The sequence below is a fragment of the Octodon degus genome, unplaced genomic scaffold, assembly GCF_000260255.1.
Source record: "Octodon degus isolate 3935 unplaced genomic scaffold, OctDeg1.0 scaffold00178, whole genome shotgun sequence".
Taxonomy (NCBI): Eukaryota; Metazoa; Chordata; class Mammalia; order Rodentia; family Octodontidae; genus Octodon; species Octodon degus.
The window spans coordinates 728,841-746,101 of NW_004524754.1; the positions used below are offsets into that span (position 1 = coordinate 728,841).

General features: G+C 55.0%; 3 protein-coding genes across 14 annotated transcripts in view; 1 reads left to right on the forward strand and 2 right to left on the reverse strand.

Moving 5' to 3' along the window:
• The window catches only part of Iffo1 (intermediate filament family orphan 1), a 13,167-nt gene extending 8,968 nt beyond the window's left edge, over positions 1-4,199 (forward strand). For all 7 annotated transcript variants that reach the window (XM_004643550.2, XM_004643551.2, XM_023703705.1 and 4 more), the window contains 2 exons: positions 2,397-2,527; positions 3,281-4,199. In XM_004643550.2, the coding sequence (XP_004643607.1) occupies positions 2,397-2,527; positions 3,281-3,389 (240 nt within the window). In that variant the 3' untranslated portion in view covers positions 3,390-4,199. The remainder of the gene's footprint in view (positions 1-2,396; positions 2,528-3,280) is intronic.
• An 899-nt stretch (positions 4,200-5,098) lies between these two features.
• Gapdh (glyceraldehyde-3-phosphate dehydrogenase) lies at positions 5,099-9,077 on the reverse strand. 3 transcript variants are annotated; one of them, XM_023703709.1, is made up of 11 exons: positions 9,040-9,077; positions 6,953-7,052; positions 6,775-6,881; positions 6,603-6,693; positions 6,396-6,511; positions 6,224-6,305; positions 5,999-6,120; positions 5,839-5,917; positions 5,665-5,748; positions 5,479-5,576; positions 5,099-5,366 (listed from the first exon to the last, which is right to left on the reverse strand). In XM_023703709.1, the coding sequence occupies exons 1-11, from the start codon at positions 9,060-9,062 to the stop codon at positions 5,297-5,299; spliced, it is 972 nt and encodes a 323-aa protein (XP_023559477.1). In that variant the 5' UTR covers positions 9,063-9,077; the 3' UTR covers positions 5,099-5,296. The 3 variants fall into 3 exon arrangements, with proteins under 3 accessions (XP_023559477.1, XP_004643610.1, XP_023559476.1); XM_004643553.3 differs by having other exon boundaries at positions 5,999-6,150; XM_023703708.1 differs by lacking the exon at positions 9,040-9,077 and adding an exon at positions 7,953-7,976 and having other exon boundaries at positions 5,999-6,150.
• A 1,964-nt stretch (positions 9,078-11,041) lies between these two features.
• Ncapd2 (non-SMC condensin I complex subunit D2) overlaps positions 11,042-17,261 on the reverse strand; it is a 26,207-nt gene continuing 19,987 nt past the window's right edge. For all 4 annotated transcript variants that reach the window (XM_023703702.1, XM_023703701.1, XM_023703703.1 and 1 more), the window contains 15 exons: positions 16,918-17,051; positions 16,300-16,432; positions 16,124-16,208; positions 15,886-16,053; positions 15,495-15,667; positions 14,133-14,244; positions 13,908-14,031; positions 13,679-13,834; positions 13,206-13,383; positions 13,026-13,120; positions 12,464-12,544; positions 12,174-12,357; positions 11,783-11,897; positions 11,545-11,703; positions 11,042-11,370 (listed from right to left, as the gene is read on the reverse strand). In XM_023703702.1, coding sequence (XP_023559470.1) covers positions 11,285-11,370; positions 11,545-11,703; positions 11,783-11,897; positions 12,174-12,357; positions 12,464-12,544; positions 13,026-13,120; positions 13,206-13,383; positions 13,679-13,834; positions 13,908-14,031; positions 14,133-14,244; positions 15,495-15,667; positions 15,886-16,053; positions 16,124-16,208; positions 16,300-16,432; positions 16,918-17,051 — 1,983 coding nt within the window. In that variant the 3' untranslated portion in view covers positions 11,042-11,284. The remainder of the gene's footprint in view (positions 11,371-11,544; positions 11,704-11,782; positions 11,898-12,173; positions 12,358-12,463; positions 12,545-13,025; positions 13,121-13,205; positions 13,384-13,678; positions 13,835-13,907; positions 14,032-14,132; positions 14,245-15,494; positions 15,668-15,885; positions 16,054-16,123; positions 16,209-16,299; positions 16,433-16,917; positions 17,052-17,261) is intronic.

A 17,261-nucleotide genomic window follows, 5' to 3' on the forward strand; every position in this document is an offset into this window, starting at 1 on the left:
TTTTTTTTTTTTTTTTTTTTTTTTTTTTTGTTATAGGATGTTGCTGAGTTGCCCAGGCAGGACTTGAATTTGTGATTGTCCTGCCTCAGCCTCCTGAGTGGGTCGATTACAGTCATGTACCACTGCACCTGGCTTAGCCGTGTGTTTTGATAGAATATTTTTGCTTTACTTCCTTCTTCTCTTTCCCCCGAATGGTGGTCTCCAGTCCTCTTTGCTGTGCTTTCCTGAAGAGGAGGATAGGCTAGGGTGGTGGCAGCTGATTGGAGCGGGTGCTGCCAGTGTCTCTGCTGTACTAATAGGCGTGCCCTTCATGCATCCTCACCAAGGCTCCCACTCTGCCAGCTGCCACCTTACCCTGGACACCACTGTCCTGGCCACCCTTTGTCAGGTCCTGAGACCCAGCTCATTTTTCCAGTCCCCGGTGCCTCTCCAGTCAGCTCTGATTAGTTCTAGGTGGTTTCTCCTGCCCAGTTCACATCATTCTGGCAAACTTTCCTTCCTTTTCTCTTTGCTTTCAAGCACTCAGGCACGTCACCTCCTGGCGGTTGGCTTCTGAAACAAAGGCAAGCAAAGAACTGATTGTCTGTGGCCTAAATCCTTTCTTGCCTTAGCCCTGCCTCCCCTCTGCCTTGCAGTCTTTGGCTTTGGCATGGAGTGGTCTCCTGAGCCCTGAGCCCTGAGCCCCATGCTTTCCCACAGAGACGTTGTGTAGTCAGCGTGTGTGGCGTTGTGTGGTGTCCAGATGGTTCAGGGAGGAAGGGCAGGAGGCAGGAGCATGAGCCTGTGTTCTTCAGCTCTGGGGGTCGAATCCAGGGAGCGCTGAGCTACATTCCTAGCCATTTTAAAATTTTTACTTCTTTTTTTTTTTTTTTTTTTTTTTTGGGGGAACGGGGTTTTTTTTTTTTTTTTTTTTTTTTTTTTTTTGGTGGAACCGGGAATTGAACTTAGACCCTTGCACTTGCCAGGGAAGTGCTTATTCCATTGAGCCATCTCCCCGGCCCAAAATTTTTACTTCTTAAATAGCGTTTTTGAGTCAAGGTCTCACTAAGTTGCCCAACATGGGCTTGGACTTGCATTCTTCTGCCTCGGCACCCCCAGAGTAGCCAGGATCACAGGTGTGCATCACAGGCTTAGCAAATGGAGCCTTTTTCACCAGCAGCCAGATTCCCTTATTGCCATAAGCCTTGGAGTTGCTTCCCAGGGTGCTGAGTCAGTTCCCTGGAGCTCACGGTGTGTAGAGAACAATAGGACCCCTCGTGAGCCCTCAGAGTGGCTCACATGGTAGCAAGGGGGCAGGCAGGGCCAGTGCAGTATGGGGAGTAAGGAGTGAGCCAGGCTGGCCCTTGGCCCTGAGGAGAAGCAGGGTGTTCACTGGTGCTGCCTGTGCGGTGTAGGGTGCTGACCAGTCTGTCCGCCCATCTGACTTGTTGCCTTTAGTCCTGCAGCCTGTGCCCTTGCTTTGCTCTGTAGACAGCTTCCCAGGAAAGAGGCCTTGAGTGTGGTGCAGGGATGAGCCATCCCAAGCCTGCTGTGCCAACCCTGCCCCTGGGGCACACTGAGGCAGCAACTAAGACGGCGTGGTGGCACATGCTTATAATCCCAGCTCTTGTGAGGCTGTGAGGCTGTAAATAGCCGGATCACAATGAGTCTGACCTAGCAGTGAGACCCTGAACACCCTGTAGCCCCTTCCCTAAAAGAAGAAAGAAAGAAAGAAAGAAAGAAAGAAAGAAAGAAAGAAAGAAAGAAAGAAAGACAGACAGACAAACAGACAAGAAAGAGGAAAGGAAAGAAGTTTCTCAGGAACACCAGAGACATATGTTGTATATTTGGTGGTTTTTTTTTTTCTTCCCATTTTATGTATTTGGTATAGGCTTTCACTACGCAGCTCAGATTCGTGATCCTCCCGTTTTCAGCCCCCCTAGCACTGGGATTGCAGGCATGCGCCACCACACCCAGACTAGGTTGCCACCTCAGTGTGCCATGGGGGCGGGGCTGCCACTGCATGTGGGACTGGGGATTGAATCCTGGTCCCTGTGCTTGCCAAAGCAGGTGCTTAGTCTGTATTTAGTGCTTTCTGCCTCTGATTAAGTTGGTTGTTTTTTTGTGGTAGTAGGGATTGAACATGGAGCCTTTACACTGAGTTACACCCTTAGCCCCATTTTTATTTTTTATTTTGGGTTAGGGTCATTCTAAGTGGCTGGACTCAAACTTGCCATTCTCTAGACTTTCCGAGTTCTGAGATTCCTGATGTGAGCCACGATTCCTGGCTTTGATTTTTTGTTAAGTCTGAGCTTCCAGCCATGGCCGCCTGGGCCTCACCAGTGCTGAGGTAGCAGCGGCGCGTTGTCCCTCCTGGCCCAGACTTGCTAACGCAGCAGCCTCCTGCTCCTCTGCAGCTGGAGCTGGCCACAGCCAAGAATGACATGAACCGGCACCTGCACGAGTACATGGAGATGTGCAGCATGAAGCGGGGCCTGGATGTGCAAATGGAGACCTGCCGCCGGCTCATCACTCAGTCAGGGGATCGGTAAGCCTCGCACCCTGGGTGATGTGTAAGAGTCAAAAGCAGAGCCTCTCCAAGCCCTAAGCCCTGCGGCAGGGAAAGGTGCTGCTGGGTAGGTTGCCCTCTGGGACCCCCCAATGCCTGCCCCAGACAGCAGCTTCTCTCCCACCTTGGGCAGTTGATGATATCTCTCCCCGTGCCACCAGCCCTGGGGCTTCCCCTGACCAGAGGGAGGTGGCTCAAACACAGGCAAGGGTTGGATGGGGCCCTGATTTCTCTCAAGTCAGGGCACGATTTGTGCATCTGATCTTGGTTGGATATATCTCAACTAAAGAGTACATTTAAAAAATATAAAACATACCAACAGCTGGTCATGCTGGCGCATACCCATAGTCCTGGCCGCTCAGGTGGCTGAGACTGGAGGCCCAGATCACTTCAGAGTAGAAGTTGAAGGCTAGCCTGGGCAGCATAGTGAGACCTAGCTTCAGTAACTGGAGGGAGATAAAGTTGGGCCCTAATCAGTATAATGTGTTTGTGCTAAGGCAACATCTCTTATGCTGTAACTTGGGTAGTGTAGACTTCTGAGCCTCATAGATCACTCAATATAAGACCAGGACCATTTTCTCTCAGGGTGTGGATCAGGACTCCATCTGCCCCAACTTCCCTTCTGGATCTGCCATACCTGGTTGTTACTCACCTGCTTGCTAGAAGATGCATCGATGGGTGAGGGCTTATTGCCTTGGGCCCTGATGAGTGACAATTTATGTTTTTTTCTAGAAAGTCTCCTGCTTTCACTCCGGTCCCGCCTAGCGGCCCACCGCCACCGCCGCCAAGTGAGACTGAGGACCCCAATCCAGATATCTCATCTGACAGCTCCATGAGATAGGGCCCAACTATGCCAGGGCCCCTGATTCCTCACCCAAGAGGGGACAATCACTCATGTGTACCAGAACCAGGCCTGGCCCTGGGGCTTCTCCCTCCCGCACACTGTCCTGGGGCTCCCCACGGTAATGAGGTGTCTGGAGCTAGGCTCAGTCCTCTTCCCTGGATGGCTCCTGCCTTCGTGGGTGTCTGCTACTTCCCTGTCTTTACACGCTGCGCCCCTGCCATCTCCATCGTGGAAGGAATGTGCACTGGTCCTGCCCTCCACTCTGGGTCTAGACTGGCTGTCTTTGGTTTTTGTTCCAGTGCAAAGAGGCTGGGGCACCGGTAAAAGCCTATCCACCAGAGGTACCCTGAAGGCTTGTGCAGGACTTGCAACAGAGTGTAGGGAGGGGCTGGGTGCCCAGAGCTGGCCCCCATCACCTGGCCTGGCCTTGAAGTCCAGGCTGGGTATGGTATCTTGGAGTTCTGGAAGCTCATGCTACCTGTAATCCCAGCACTCAGGAGGCTGGGGAAGGAGGATCATTGTGAGGTTGAGGCCAGCGTGGGCTAAGAGTTCAAGGCTGGTCTGGACTACATAGCAAGACCAGCTTAAAAAAAAAAAAAAGGAAAAGAAAAATGGAAGCACCACTGCTAGATGACAGAGGTGACACTGTGCACAGGGGGCCTGCGCACATTAATGCTCAGGGTGTTTTCAAGTGTCAGCTGAAGTCATGCCTCTCACCAGAACCAACTGGCCTGGACAAAGCTTGGCGAGCCAGAAGGTATGCCTCTGAACACCTGCCTAGGAGGCTGCACAGAGCTGATGTTTGAATGGAATCTTTTAATAATTATCAGTGTGGCGAGTATTTATTGAGCAATTTGGTTTCAGTGTTTCAAACTTTTTGTTCTGGCTGAACTGGGGATTGAACTCAGACCCTTGCGCTTGCCAGGGAAGCACTTATTCCAGTGAGCCATCTCCCTGGCCCCTCAAATACTTTCTCTGACACCGTAGCTAGAATCTTCACTGACATGCAAATTTCAATCCTGAAAGCCAGGACAGGAATTGACAAGCAAATTCCCAAAGGGAACAGCTAGTGGCAGAGGCTGGCCCCACCCCTCAGGCCCACTTCCCCTCACTGAGGGCTGCAGTAACCTGTTTTAGTGCCAGTTTGCTCACTAGGCGTGCTTTGCTTGCACATTTATCCAGCCGGTCTATTGTCTAATGCACACACAGTGGTACCATGACCCAGTTTTAACACAAAGTACAGGAAGGTAAATAGCTTGCTCAAGACCACACAGCCAGTCCATTCCAGGAGCTGGAGTTTGAGCCCCAACTCCATGTAGTCTATTGCACTCCTTCAGAGGTCAGTTCCACAGTCAATCACGTCCGGCTGATACGCAGGGCATCTTCCTGACAGGCAGCCAGGTAACAGCAAATGACCCCTTAGAGGAAGGCACATGGTGGGCGTTAAGTGTGTAGGGGGCTACGCACATTATCTAGCTCAGTAGACCGAACACTGGATTAGGCAAGCACAGGGACCAGCCCTGCCCAGCACCACATGATGTAGCTGGCCCCATTCATTGATATGCTGAGCTGGCTACTAGCCACCTGGCATGGTACATGTGCAGGGGAGGCTGAAGATGGGATCATTATGGGTCTGAGCTGCCAAGAGTGTGCTGGCCTTCACCTTAGGACCAGCCTCCAACCCCAAGAAGCAGCAGACAGCAGAGCTGGGTACAATGGGCTTTATTGATGGTGTGCAAGGGCAGCGAGCCAGGGATCCCAAGGCCCTTCCCCTTCTAGGGGGCCTAGGATGGAAGCTGTGAGGGGGAGATTCTCAGTATCGGGGCTGAGTAGGGCAGTGACGACTTCTACAGCGTGGCCTCTCCATCCCTCTGGTCTCGCTGGGCTGTGGTGGTGGGGGCCACTTACTCCTTGGAGGCCATGTGGACCATGAGGTCCACCACCCTGTTGCTGTAGCCGAACTCATTGTCATACCTGTAAGGTTGAGTGGGGATATGAGAAGCGGCTCTTCCGCACCAGCCCCTGTAGGTGCCAGAACCCAGGCTACTTTATCTGCCTTGTTGCCCTACCCATCCCAGCCACCTACCAGGAAATGAGCTTCACAAAGTGATCATTCAGGGCAATGCCAGCCCCAGCATCAAAGGTGGAAGAGTGGCTGTCACTGTTGAAGTCGCAAGACACAACCTACAGAAGGGAGGAAGCTTGGTATGGGGAGGCTGGCCCTGCTGAGGCACTGTGCAGGGAGGGACTGAGCTCCAAGCCCCAGGAGTACCTGGTCCTCAGTGTAGCCCAGGATGCCTTTGAGGGGACCATCTGAGGCCTGCTTCACCACCTTCTTGATGTCGTCGTATTTAGCCTAATAGGTTAAACCCAAGGCAGAGACTCAGGGATCAACCCACCTCAGTCACAAGTGAAGCCTCAGCCCACTGGAGCCTGCCCAACGTACCGCTTTCTCCAGGCGACAGGTCAGATCCACCACCGACACATTGGGAGTGGGCACACGGAAGGCCATGCCTGTGAGCTTCCTGCAGACACACAAGGGTTATGTGAGCTCCACCCTATGCTGGTGCCCCCCAGCCCTCTGGCTTCCCAGGCAGCAGCCTTACCCGTTCAGCTCTGGGATGACCTTGCCCACAGCCTTGGCAGCACCAGTGGATGCAGGGATGATGTTCCGGGCAGCCCCACGGCCATCAAGCCACAGCTTCCCAGAGGGGCCGTCCACAGTCTTCTGGGTGGCAGTGATGGCGTGCACTGTGGTCTGGAAAACCAGAAGTTAAGGCCCTGCACAACACCCACACCCCAGGACAGGAACTCCAGCCCACTCTGCATACCATGAGTCCCTCCACAATGCCAAAGTTGTCATGGATGACCTTTGCCAGTGGGGCTAAACAGTTGGTGGTACAGGAAGCATTGCTGCAAACAGAGGCAAGTTAGGGGGCCCTGCTGCCATCAGAGTTACCATAAACCCCAGGATCCGCTGCCACCCCAGCGCTGCCCACTCACCTGACGATCTTGAGGGAGTTGTCGTACTTTTCGTGATTCACACCCATCACAAACATGGGGGCATCGGCAGAAGGGGCAGAGATGATGACCCTTTTGGCACCACCCTTCAGGTGAGCCTGTGACAAAGGAAGATGCTTACAAAACTTGGCTTCCTGGCTGTGCCACACCCCAGGGTGAGGACCACTGTCTGAGCTTCATGCCACTTACCCCAGCCTTCTCCATGGTAGTGAAGACACCAGTGGACTCCACTACATACTCAGCGCCAGCATCACCCCACTTGATGTTGGCGGGATCTCGCCTGAGAGAACAGAGGACAGCTCGTGGGCATCCCACCCTGCTAGACGCCCCCAAGGCAGTTATCCCACTCTTGTGCACTTACTCTTGGAAGATGGTGATAGCCTTTCCGTTGATGGAGAGCTTCCCGTTCTCAGCCTTGACAGTGCCATTGAACCTGCCATGGGTGGAATCGTACTGGAACATGTAGACCTGGGGGCAGGTAGGTGTCAGGGTGTAGCCACACAGGCGGCTCCTCCTCATAGCACCAGGCACATACTCACCATGTAGTTGAGGTCAATAAAAGGGTCATTGATGGCCACAACCTCGACCTTGCCAGAGAGAATAGCAGCCCTGGTGACCAGGCGTCCAATACGGCCAAATCTGAGGGACACCAGAGGCAACAAAGCAATGAGGGGTGGCAGAGAATTCTCAAGATGGAGAATTTAGACAGAGGAGGGCACATTGTGAGGGCCTCAGCGGATGAATCCTCCCTGGATACCCACAGGGGACTGATCCCCAGGAAAGTCCTCACACATACTAAAACTGATGGGATGCTGGCCAGGTGTGTGTGGTGAATGCCTGAAATCACAGCAGCTGGGAGGCTGAGGCAGAAAAGAGCACCCTGAACGAGGCCAGCTTAACCACATGTGAGACCCCGTCTGAAGGAAAAGAAAAAAAAGCTTATTGCTGCACACTGTCCTCTGGCTGCTTTAAAATCACCATTTCTGGGTTGTTCCCAATATCTAAATGCCTACACATTACATCATTCATGTGGATTCATTATAGTACATTGTGGGCAAGAAATTCATGTCTTGAGGACTTTCTAGAACTCCCTCCCTAAATATCTTTGATCCAGTTGCCCAAATTCAACTACTGGATATGAGGGTCAACTGAACTGAATTTTCCCACCATGAGGTCCCATTATTCTTCCCTGAGGAACCCCACCAGGTGGGCTGGTTTCACACTACAGCCATACAGAGGAGTTGCCTTTCCTGCCCAAGAAGAGGTTAGGTTCTAAGACTTTCTGGCCCCCAGTCATCCAGAGTCCTCCGAGAAGCAGCAAGGGAGGCACTGCCAAACAAGCTTAGAAAAAGCTTGGCACATAGTGGCGTTCACCCCCACCATCCATTCCTGGCTGATTCCAGCTACACCTTCCTGGGAACAACGACGGGGACTGGGCACCACTAGCTCAAAGGGCAGGAGTAAAGGTCACACTGACTGGACCAGGGAAGGCCACCCCTTCCCCAAGTCCCTCCTACAAAGGGGAAAGAGTGAGAAGACCTAGTTTCCAAGCTCCTCATCCTTGAGCTCCCATTGGCTAAATTACCTGTCCTTCCCAGTTCTAATCCAGAGGGAGGAACAGTGGGTGGGGGACAGGGGGTGCAGCAGAGCAGGGCTCAGGCCCCCAGCTACAGAAAGGTCGGCGGCTATATTTAACCTCAGAAGGGTGGAGGGAGATCTGGTTTCTGGAAGATGGGATGGGGTAACGGGGCAGGATTCCCGGGGCTCCCTGACATTTAATCCTCACAGTGACCTTTACAGCCGACCTTTTGGGGTTGGGTCACAGCTAGGCTGTGATGGGAAGGGGCTGCTCGAGCCAGAGCCATTTTGTGCTGCAAATTTTCTTTTCTAACCATGAGTCAGCTCCCCCTGCCGCTTGGCAAGGAGCCACGGCCACCACACCTCCGAGGGTGGGCGGAAACAGCTCTCTAAACCTGCAGCTGATCTGAGAATTATCTAGAAAAAGCAACAGGGCTGAGGTACAATCAGGCTTGAGGCTTATTCTAGAGACTATAGCTGTGTTCTCAGGTCCAGCTCCACGGAGCACCAGAACCGGTGAGGAAGGCTCCACCCTGCTGAGTGAGGATTAGTCACCGCACGGGGGGAGGAAGGCAGGAGAGCGCGGAAGGTTTCCTAATGGAGGTCCATTCATTTCCTTCCCCATTGCAACATGGCAGCGGGTTACGGCAGCAAACCCTACTGATGCGCAGAACGCTCTCCCCGCAACGCTGGGCTGCAAAGGTGGGGGAGGGGCTCCTCGCAGCACGTGACCCACAGGGCGCGAAAGCAAAGAAAGAACCCCGGCCCCTAAGCCTCAGGGAATGGATCCGGGGCTGGCGCAGGCCCGCTCCTGTCTATCTGGGGCGGGGCAGCTCGTCCCCGCAAGGGCGAAGGGGCAGGAGGCTGGAGCAGGGAATGCAAAGCCCCACCGGGCCTTCGTCCAGGTCTGAGAAGTGACCTTGAGTTCTCCTTGGGGCGGGGGTGCACCTCCACACGCCACTGCAAAGCCTCGGGCCCCGCCACACGTGAAGACGGAATTCAGCCTAGGCCGCAGCTCCGGTCCCACCTTACTCCCGTTCTCACTCACCCGTTCACTCCGACCTTCACCATCTTGTCTGGATCGCTGCTGTGGGAGGGAGGGGGAGGTTAGCATCCGCGCGGTCCCTCCCAGGCCTCCATTTGCCCCGTGCGCCCCGACACGTCCAGGGCCCGCCGCCTCGCTCAACCCCCGCCTCCAGACCCCGGTCCTGCTGCCAGACCCCGGCCCACCCGCTGTGATCACCACAGGCCCCGAGGGCCCCCGCGTCTGCACCTGGCTGTTCGGGAAGATCTGCTATCCGCGGACGCTCGGGAGCGCACAGGAGCAGAGAGCGCCGCCGCAGGCTGCAGCCTGTCTTTATAGCGGCGGGGCGGGGCGGGAAACTTGGCCCCGCCCTGGCCGCTCGTCCAGTCGCTGCCAGCAGCGCCCAGGCCTGAGCTACGTGCGGCCGGAAAGCCCGATGCCCCTCCTGGACTGGAGCACGCCGCGGGCGTGTGGGATGGGGCCGAGGGGGAGGGGACAGAGTGCTGGGACTGTGGGCTCCAGGGCGCCCGGGGACCTAGGACGTGCGGCTGCTGCGGGATAAAACGGGAGAACAAGGGTGGGGGAGGGACGCAAGCGGGGGTCGCAGTCCGCTTGCTTTCTGCGATTGGTGGCGCAAAGCTGGGGATCCTGAATTGTTTCGGTAGCGACGGCAGCCACTGAAGAGGGCTCAGGAGGGCCCTGCCCAGCCCGCTCCTGGCTCCCAGCCTCTCCAGGCCTGGGCTTGGACACCGGGCATCGGGGACCTACAGGAGAGGTCTAGGCACACAAGGTCACGCTGTCCCGCAGCGCCGGCAGCCCGGAACCCTGATCTCTGGAGCTGACAAACGGGTCCCTTGTACACAAGCTGGCCTCACTGGCCAGGCCTCGGCTGGCCGAGACCCAGAGGGACCTGAGGGCTGCGTAGCAGAGAAGGCAGACAGAGCTCCTTTCAGCCACTGCGCCTCGGGCGGCGGCGGGCGGGCAGTGGGACGTGCGGGCGGAAGTCCCTCCTTCTGGGACGTGCGGGCCGGCCCTGGACTCAGGGACGCCCCAGCACTGTTCCCTCGGGGGCAGGGGAGGGTAAATTCGGCCTGCAGAGGGTGGGGAGGGGTTTTCCGCCTAGCTGCGGGAGGAAAGCGTCTGTCCTCCCTGGGACCGGGCCTGGGGCGGGGCTTGCGAGCTGAGGTAGGAGGACGGGCGCCCAAGGCCTGAAGGCTCCAGCAGAGGGACTAGGCCGGCACAGGTGCAGGGCAGGGGTATCCTGGCCGCCTTGCTGGTCTAGCGTCACCTGATACCAGCCCCTTGTCCTTCTAGCTGAAAAGCCCGTGGCTAAGTTTAGCCGGCCTGGCATTAACCTTTGCTTAAAAGGCAGGGAGCACGGGAGGTGCTACACCCCTGCTACAGCCCTAGGTCCTTGCCCTCCCTCCTTGGGGCTCCAGAGCCAAGGCTTGTGGGAATCTGGCAGTGGTCTGCGTGGCCGGTACCCAGGCTTTGAGCAAGGGGCCCAATGATGAGGGGTCCCCAGCACAGTCGCTGTGCAGATGAGTTTTTCCTTTCCTATGCCCCAGGCAGATCAGCTGTCTGCCCCAGATGGAAAGCACCCCATTGTCACTCCTCACGACTCCCCACCACTCCAAGCAGTGTGTTGTCATGACAGCGGACACCAAGGAGGTCCCTAGTGCAGGCTCAGGCAGCCTCCTGTCCGGTGACTCAGCAGATTGAAGAAGTAGAGTGGTCTCAGCAAGGGGCTGGCCTCCTGCACTCCTGGGGAGGGGTGAGGCACCCTGGCAGGCGAATCTGGGCTCCTGTGGGGCTATAGACCCCATGCCAGGGCAGTGGGTGTTCCAGGATGGGGGCAGGGGTCACGGGGAGGGTATGTGGGGGAGCCAGTGCTCCATGTGCAGGCGTCTTGTGCATCTGTGCGTGGAGTAGAGTGCAACAGCTCTGCAGGCTGCCCACAGGCCTGGACTCCTCTCTCAGATCAGAGTCTGGGCTACAGGAGAGATGAAACAGACGGGTGCTGACAGTGTCCAAAAGTGTATAAAAACGTTTATTCAGTAGAAATAAGGCAACTGGCAAACCCTTATTGCACAGTGAGAGCAGCTCCAATTGGTTCAGATGGAGCTTGTTAAAGGGCAATGCCTCAAATTTTACAGACACACAGGCACTAAAATCAAGATGAGCAGGCAAGTGTTTACAGGGGTATAGAAGCTGGGTCCAGGTCACTTATGGACCCTGCACAGCAGGGATGGGGTGGGTAGCCGGCTGCTTAGGATCTGGGCCTTCGAGCAGAGGCTCTGCGGATGGGTGTTGTTTTCCTGGGTGTCTCATCTTCTGTCATCTCGGCTGAAAGCTCTATTCAGGGAATCATAGAAATAAAAGCTGAGTCACAAAGATGGTGACAGACTGATCTGGGAACAAACAGGACAACAGTGTATCACACGGAATCGGAATCGGAACCAGCTGTGCAGGGCAGCGAGGCAGAGAGACTCTTCCCTGCTATGCCCACAGCTCAAAAAGAGTGCTCACCTTCCCCACTGGACTCCTCATCGCTGGAGAAGATGATCTTGGGTCTCTTCTTGGAGGTACGCTGCTGTGTGTGTGGAAGCCTACGGGTGGTGCGGCGGGGCTGGGGCGTGAGGAAGTCACTGTCAGAGTCTACAGACGCAGCAGGCTGCCGCCTGGAGCCTAGAACAGGCAGAGCGTGGTTAAAGACCAGAGCAAGGCTTGCTGGAGGCCCTTGCCCACCACTCAACAGGGCCTGCACCTGTGCGCTTCTCAGCAGGGGCAGCTTTCTGGCCGCAGCACTCAAGCACCTCAGTTCCATCCAGGCCTCGTGTGTGACAGGCGCGGAGCTTCTGCTCAAACTCCTCGATTGCAGCCTGGAAGGAGAGACGGTGGAGAGAGGCCGGGAAACATTGTCATTGCCATGTTTAAAAAGAAACACTCAAAAAATTAAAGAATCCTATGGCATTAAAAGAAAAAAATGTCACAGAAGACACGAGGGAACCTTAAATGCTATTGCTAAGAACTGGAGACAGAGATTCTGGACTTTTTGCTTCCAGTGGCCACTGTAATGAGGCTGGGGACAGAGCTGGCATAGGGAGTACACACGGCACCACTATCTCTGGCACCAGCCAGGGCCCCCACCAGCTCACCTTGCCCTCAGGCTTGGCCCCACGTCGCAGTTTGCTCACAATAGCCAAGAAAGCACCAAAGACAGACTCATCTGACAGTTTGTCTCCAAAGCAGCTAAAGTTGTCAAGCATTTTATGGAGGCTTCGCTCCGTGAGGGGCAGCTGTGACACACAGTAGGCCAGGTCGCGGTACTGCCGCTCGGTTCTGTGGGGGTCGGGCTTTGTGAGAAGAGGCTCAGGTGGGCTCTTCCTTCCTCACCCTCCCGGTCCCTTCTGGGCCCTTTCCCCACAGGTCGCGCAGCACCTCATACCGGGCTGTGCGAAAGCGCTGGCACAGCTTCTCCACCAGACTCTCGTTCTGCTTGTCCTTGGTGATGTAGGCGAGAAGCTGCCTGCAGAGGAGATGAACAAGAGGTAGGCCAGGGCTACCCGCTGCTCCTCGCCCACAGCCACCTGCCTGTGCTCCTAGCACCAGCCCCCTCTGCCCTGGCCTTAGCAGGACAGTAAATGTGTCCAGCAAAACTTCCTCACCCCCTCTCGCAGTCATGAGGGATGCCCACCCAACTTTCTGACAGGATGGAAGTTACCAACAGCTGCTGCTTAGCCTCAGCACCAGTGTGTTAGGAACGTGTCTACTATTCCCTGGAGCTATGAGGCAGGCTGTGTGTAAGCCTCACTGCACAGAGGAGGAAACAGGCACAGAGGGTGAAGTTACTTCTGTGGGCCACACAGCTAGAGCAGAGCTGGGGCTGAGGTGTGGCTCAGTGAGAGGGTACAACAAACAAGAAGCAGAACTGCAATAGAAAAATGAGTTGTCTCATTCCTAAGCCTGTGCTCTAGGCAAGAAATGCACCCGGGGCCCAGAAACCTTACTTCATGATGGTGCGGAAAGGCTCCTCCTCCACCCCGGCCTCGGGGTCTGACAGGCGGCTGATGATGTCTGGGAGGAGATTGTAGACTGCGTTGCCCTGGCGGGGAGAGAGGTCACAGTGAGCCAGGGGACCTCCTGTACTGCGGTGAGCACTAGCCACTGGCCACCCACTCGCCCCTCACCTTGTGGGAGAGCTCGTTGAAGAAGTTCCGGGCCAGCACAGCAATCTGAGGCTCAGGGTCAATGAGCAGCACTGCCATCTCGCTCACCTGCCCCTTGACCTTCACCATATCCTTCAAGATCAGGTGGGTCATCACCAGCCCTGCTGTCTTCCGCACCTGCTTAGCTGGATCCCGGAGCCTAGAAATGAAAGAAACTCAGGTTCCTGCAGTGCAGAGCTGAGCTACACTGTAGAATTGATAGGACAGGGCCTGTAGGGATCCCCACCCCACAGGGTATCTCTCCAGAAGTGGGAAGAGCTGGCCAGGGGTGAAAGCTGATGTAGGGAAAGAGGTGAAGCTTCTGTTTCCCTGGGTGACTCAGCCAGGGCCCATGCAGGTCACGACCAGCATACACTGACAGTGATGCCCAGACTATAGTCTTAGGACTCTCACACTGACCTCAGCCCCCCAGAGCAAGCAAAAGGGGTTCCTACCGAGCGTACAAATGAGGTGTCCAGGGGTCCACTAGGTTGGGGAAGCGGATGGCCAGATCCCCAGTGGCAACCATGAGGTTGGAGCGGACAGTGGAAAGCGATGACTTCTCTAACATGGTGAACAGAAGACGGAGCTGGGAGTCGCAGAAAGTGGCGCTGGAGGGAAGGAGAGGCTCATCAGGAAGACTGTCATCCCCGCCCTGAGGGGGTGGCGCCATGCCAGGCCTACCTGATCATGCAGAACTTGCCAAGGGCCAACGAGGCAGCTGCACAGAGGTCTGCGTTGCTGTACAGCCCGGGGTTGTTGCACACTTTAAGTAAAAGAGGAACAAAGGCAGCCAGTACTTGTTTGCCTGTTGAAAGAACAGCTCTGTGTTCAAGAGTGGTTATCTTGGTTGAGGAGCTCACATAGCAATGTTTCTTTTTTTTATTTGATCAGAATAACTGCTCTCACCATCTAGCAGCTCCAGCTCACAGATGCCACGGATGAGCTCTGCCTCTGTGTCGTCAGCAGTGGCCCCGGTCAGCCCCAGCTCCTCCTCCATGGTGGTCTCAGAGCCTGAGTTCTAAGTGAGAAGAGGCAACCATTTGTTTTGTATGAACAGTTCTGAAGAAAGGTGAAGTGTACAGAAGGGTTCATTGGGGCTGGAGAGATGGCTCAGTGGTCTAAAGCACCTACTTGAAACAAGCTTGGCAAAGCACAGGGACCTCGGTTCGATCCCCCGGCACCACATGCCAGCCAGCCCCGCCCCTGGTGGGCTGAGCTGGACACACACACACACACACAATAAATAAATGTAATAAATAAAAATAAATATTAAAAAAAAAAAAAAGAAGCGTTCATTGACTGTCCTAAGAATTGAAAACAGAAGTCCTCATGTGGGTACATATGCGCTATCTTAGCTATTCAGTAGCCTTAGGAGGATTACAAGTTCAAGCCCAGCATGGGCAATGTAGTAGTAGCCTGTTTCAAAATATACAGGCAGGCCTAGGGATCAAGCTCAGAGGTACAGTACTTGCCTAGGTCCTAGATTTAATCCCCAGTACCACCAAAAAAAAAAAATCTTAAACTAAGCAGAGAACTAACTAGGTCCCCTATCTTTTGTTTTTCAGTTGCCAAAGTAAGTGTCTATATTCTTCCTAATTTGTCTTCAGAGGTATAATACACCGTATGTCATAGACAGGATCAATCCAGACCAGGGTTCAAGGTCAACATGTCTATGTCTTATTTATCTGCAAGATAATCCATTTCTGGCCAGGTGCCCAGACAACAGCAAAGGCTGATGGGAGGCGGCAGTGCATCCATGTCTAAAGCTGCCTTAGTGCCTTGTGTTCCGCACCACCTAGCTCTGTAGTCCATTTCCCTGAAACTCTTTCCTGAGTGAGCATGGTCAGACTCCCATCCCTGTTTCTATCAGTTTCCCCAGCACAGTAGCAGCACAAAGGCCAGGAGCCACAGATGACGGTGCTCTGACCTGAGGTTCTGGTTCTCTTTTTTAAAATTTTATTTATTTATTTATTTATTTGTGTGTGTGGGGGGGGAGCTCAGCCCACCAGGGGGCGGGGCTGGCTGGCATGTGGTGCTGGAGGATTGAACCGCCGTCCTTGTGCTTTGCTAAGCTTGTTCTAAGTAGGTGCTTTAGACCACTGAGCCATCTCACCAGCCCATCTTTTTTTTTGTGGTGGAACCAGGGATTGAACTCAGGCCCTTGCACTTGCCAGGCAAATGCTTATTCAACTGAGCTATCTCCCCAGGCCTTAGGTTCTTGTTCTGAAAGGAATCCCAATGGCTGAGCTGTGTGCCCCACTCACGCACCTTCTCCTTGGGATCTTTGGTCTTATGCGCCTGTTCCTCCTGAAGAACCCGGCGCCGACAGAGCTCTCCACTCACTGCCTGCTCCAGGTGCACCAGCTGCTGGAGGGCCACGTCCCCAGCCAGTGACAGAAGGTGCATGAGGAGGAAGGTGGGAAGCACAGGAACGGTCTGCCCTGCAGAGGGAAGGAGACAGGGTCAGTCTCTTCATGAGACTGAGCTCCCCTTGCTCATGTGACCCTTAAATTTGTGCATGTGTAAAGATGGTGGTGGGGACTGGCTCAACTTCAGCTTGGATGAAGCTGGGATAGGGCTGAAGGGCTATAGAAAGTGCTAGTGGCAGTGGCTTCTGGCTGTCCTGCCCAGGCCTGGCCCTTCAACCTTCTCCCCTTACCAGGGTCATCCTGGCTGGAGCTCTTCTCCTCCAGCTTCTCCAGAGCCTGCTTAGCACAGCTCTGCAACATCTGGGCACAGATCACCTCGGGGCCCTCTGCCAGCTGGTAGATGAGACTCACTGCCGTCTCCTTGAATGGGATCCAGAGTGGGTCTGGGTGGGCAAAACCTACACAGAAGGGGAAGCTGCTCAGTGCAGGGCCTGCCCCAGCCTGCCCCAGCCCCTTCTGGTAGCTCACCTGCTGTGACCAAGTCCCAGAGTCGCTCAAACAGCCTGTGTTCCTGAGACAGCCTGAAGGGAGGGTGGCGTTTGCCCAAGGAAGGCTGTGGAGAAAGAGCAAAGAAGACAGTAGGGGGGTGCCTGTAACAGGGGAGGACCCCAGCTTCTGGGCTGGCCAATGGCTACCCCGCCTACCTTCCTCCTGTCAGAGATGTTGGCGATGGCCTGGCACACCTGCTGGGCAAGCCTGTAGTCCCGTGGAGACTTCCTGTCCAGCCCTATGCTTATCAGCGTGTCTAAGTTGCTTCCCACAATTTCTGGTTTTCCTCTAGGAAAAGGAAGCCGCAGTGAAGGCAGTCTTGGATGAAACTCTGGGAAGACAGTGCCACTGCGGGGGGTCTCCTAAGCCTGGGACACTGAGAGAGGACCTGTAGTGTGGGTGCCAGCAGCCCTGCAAATCCTACTCCTTTTTTTAATGTAATTTAGTACAGGGTCTACAGGATCTCACTACACAGATTGGACTCGTAGTGATCCTCCTGTTTTCAGCCAACCATGCCCAGTCTCAGTCGCTGTCTCTGCACACCTCGGGGGTGGGGTTGGCACAGCACGCTGGGGATCGAACCCTGGTCCCTACACCTGCCTAAGCAGGTGCTTTAGTCAGCTGAGCTATCTGGCCTGCCCTCCACTCTTTCTATTCAGGGCCAATGCCAAGCAGAGCTCAGTGGGCCTGCTTGCTGCCCTGGAAGGAGAGGGGTATGTTTTGAACCTCTGAGCCCTTCCCTCCCACCCACTGCCAACAGACCCCCGCCTCACCGTGCCAGCATTCCCAGAAGCATGACAGAGGAACAGCGCTCCAGAGCAGAGCAGGGCACCTTCTCAGTGGCCTGCTCCCACAGCAGCTGAATCACTGCTGGCTTCAACTCATCCTTCTTAACAAATTCACAGAGCTGCGGAGAAAAGAAAATGAGGTCAGGCCAAAAAACAGTATTATTTTGGTCTACTTCTTCGAAGACACAAGGGAACTGGGAGTGCATAAAAGCAATAAACAAAACAGAAAAGGAGGGGCTGGAGAGATGGCTCAGTGGTCTAAAGCACCTACTTGGAACAAGCTTGGCAAAGCACAGGGACCGCGGTTCAATCCTCCAGCACCACATGCC

Bases quoted from the DNA above. Each gene is read 5' to 3' on its own strand.
- Gapdh (XM_004643553.3), bottom strand. From the start codon at position 9,062: ATGGTGAAGGTCGGAGTGAACGG. The intron at 6,306-6,395 runs GTGAGTGGGCAG...CTCTGTTTGCAG, and splicing joins AACTCCCTCAAGATCGTCAG to CAATGCTTCCTGTACCACCA. The intron at 5,749-5,838 runs GTACGTTGGGCA...TTAACCTATTAG, and splicing joins CCTGTCGCCTGGAGAAAGCG to GCTAAATACGACGACATCAA.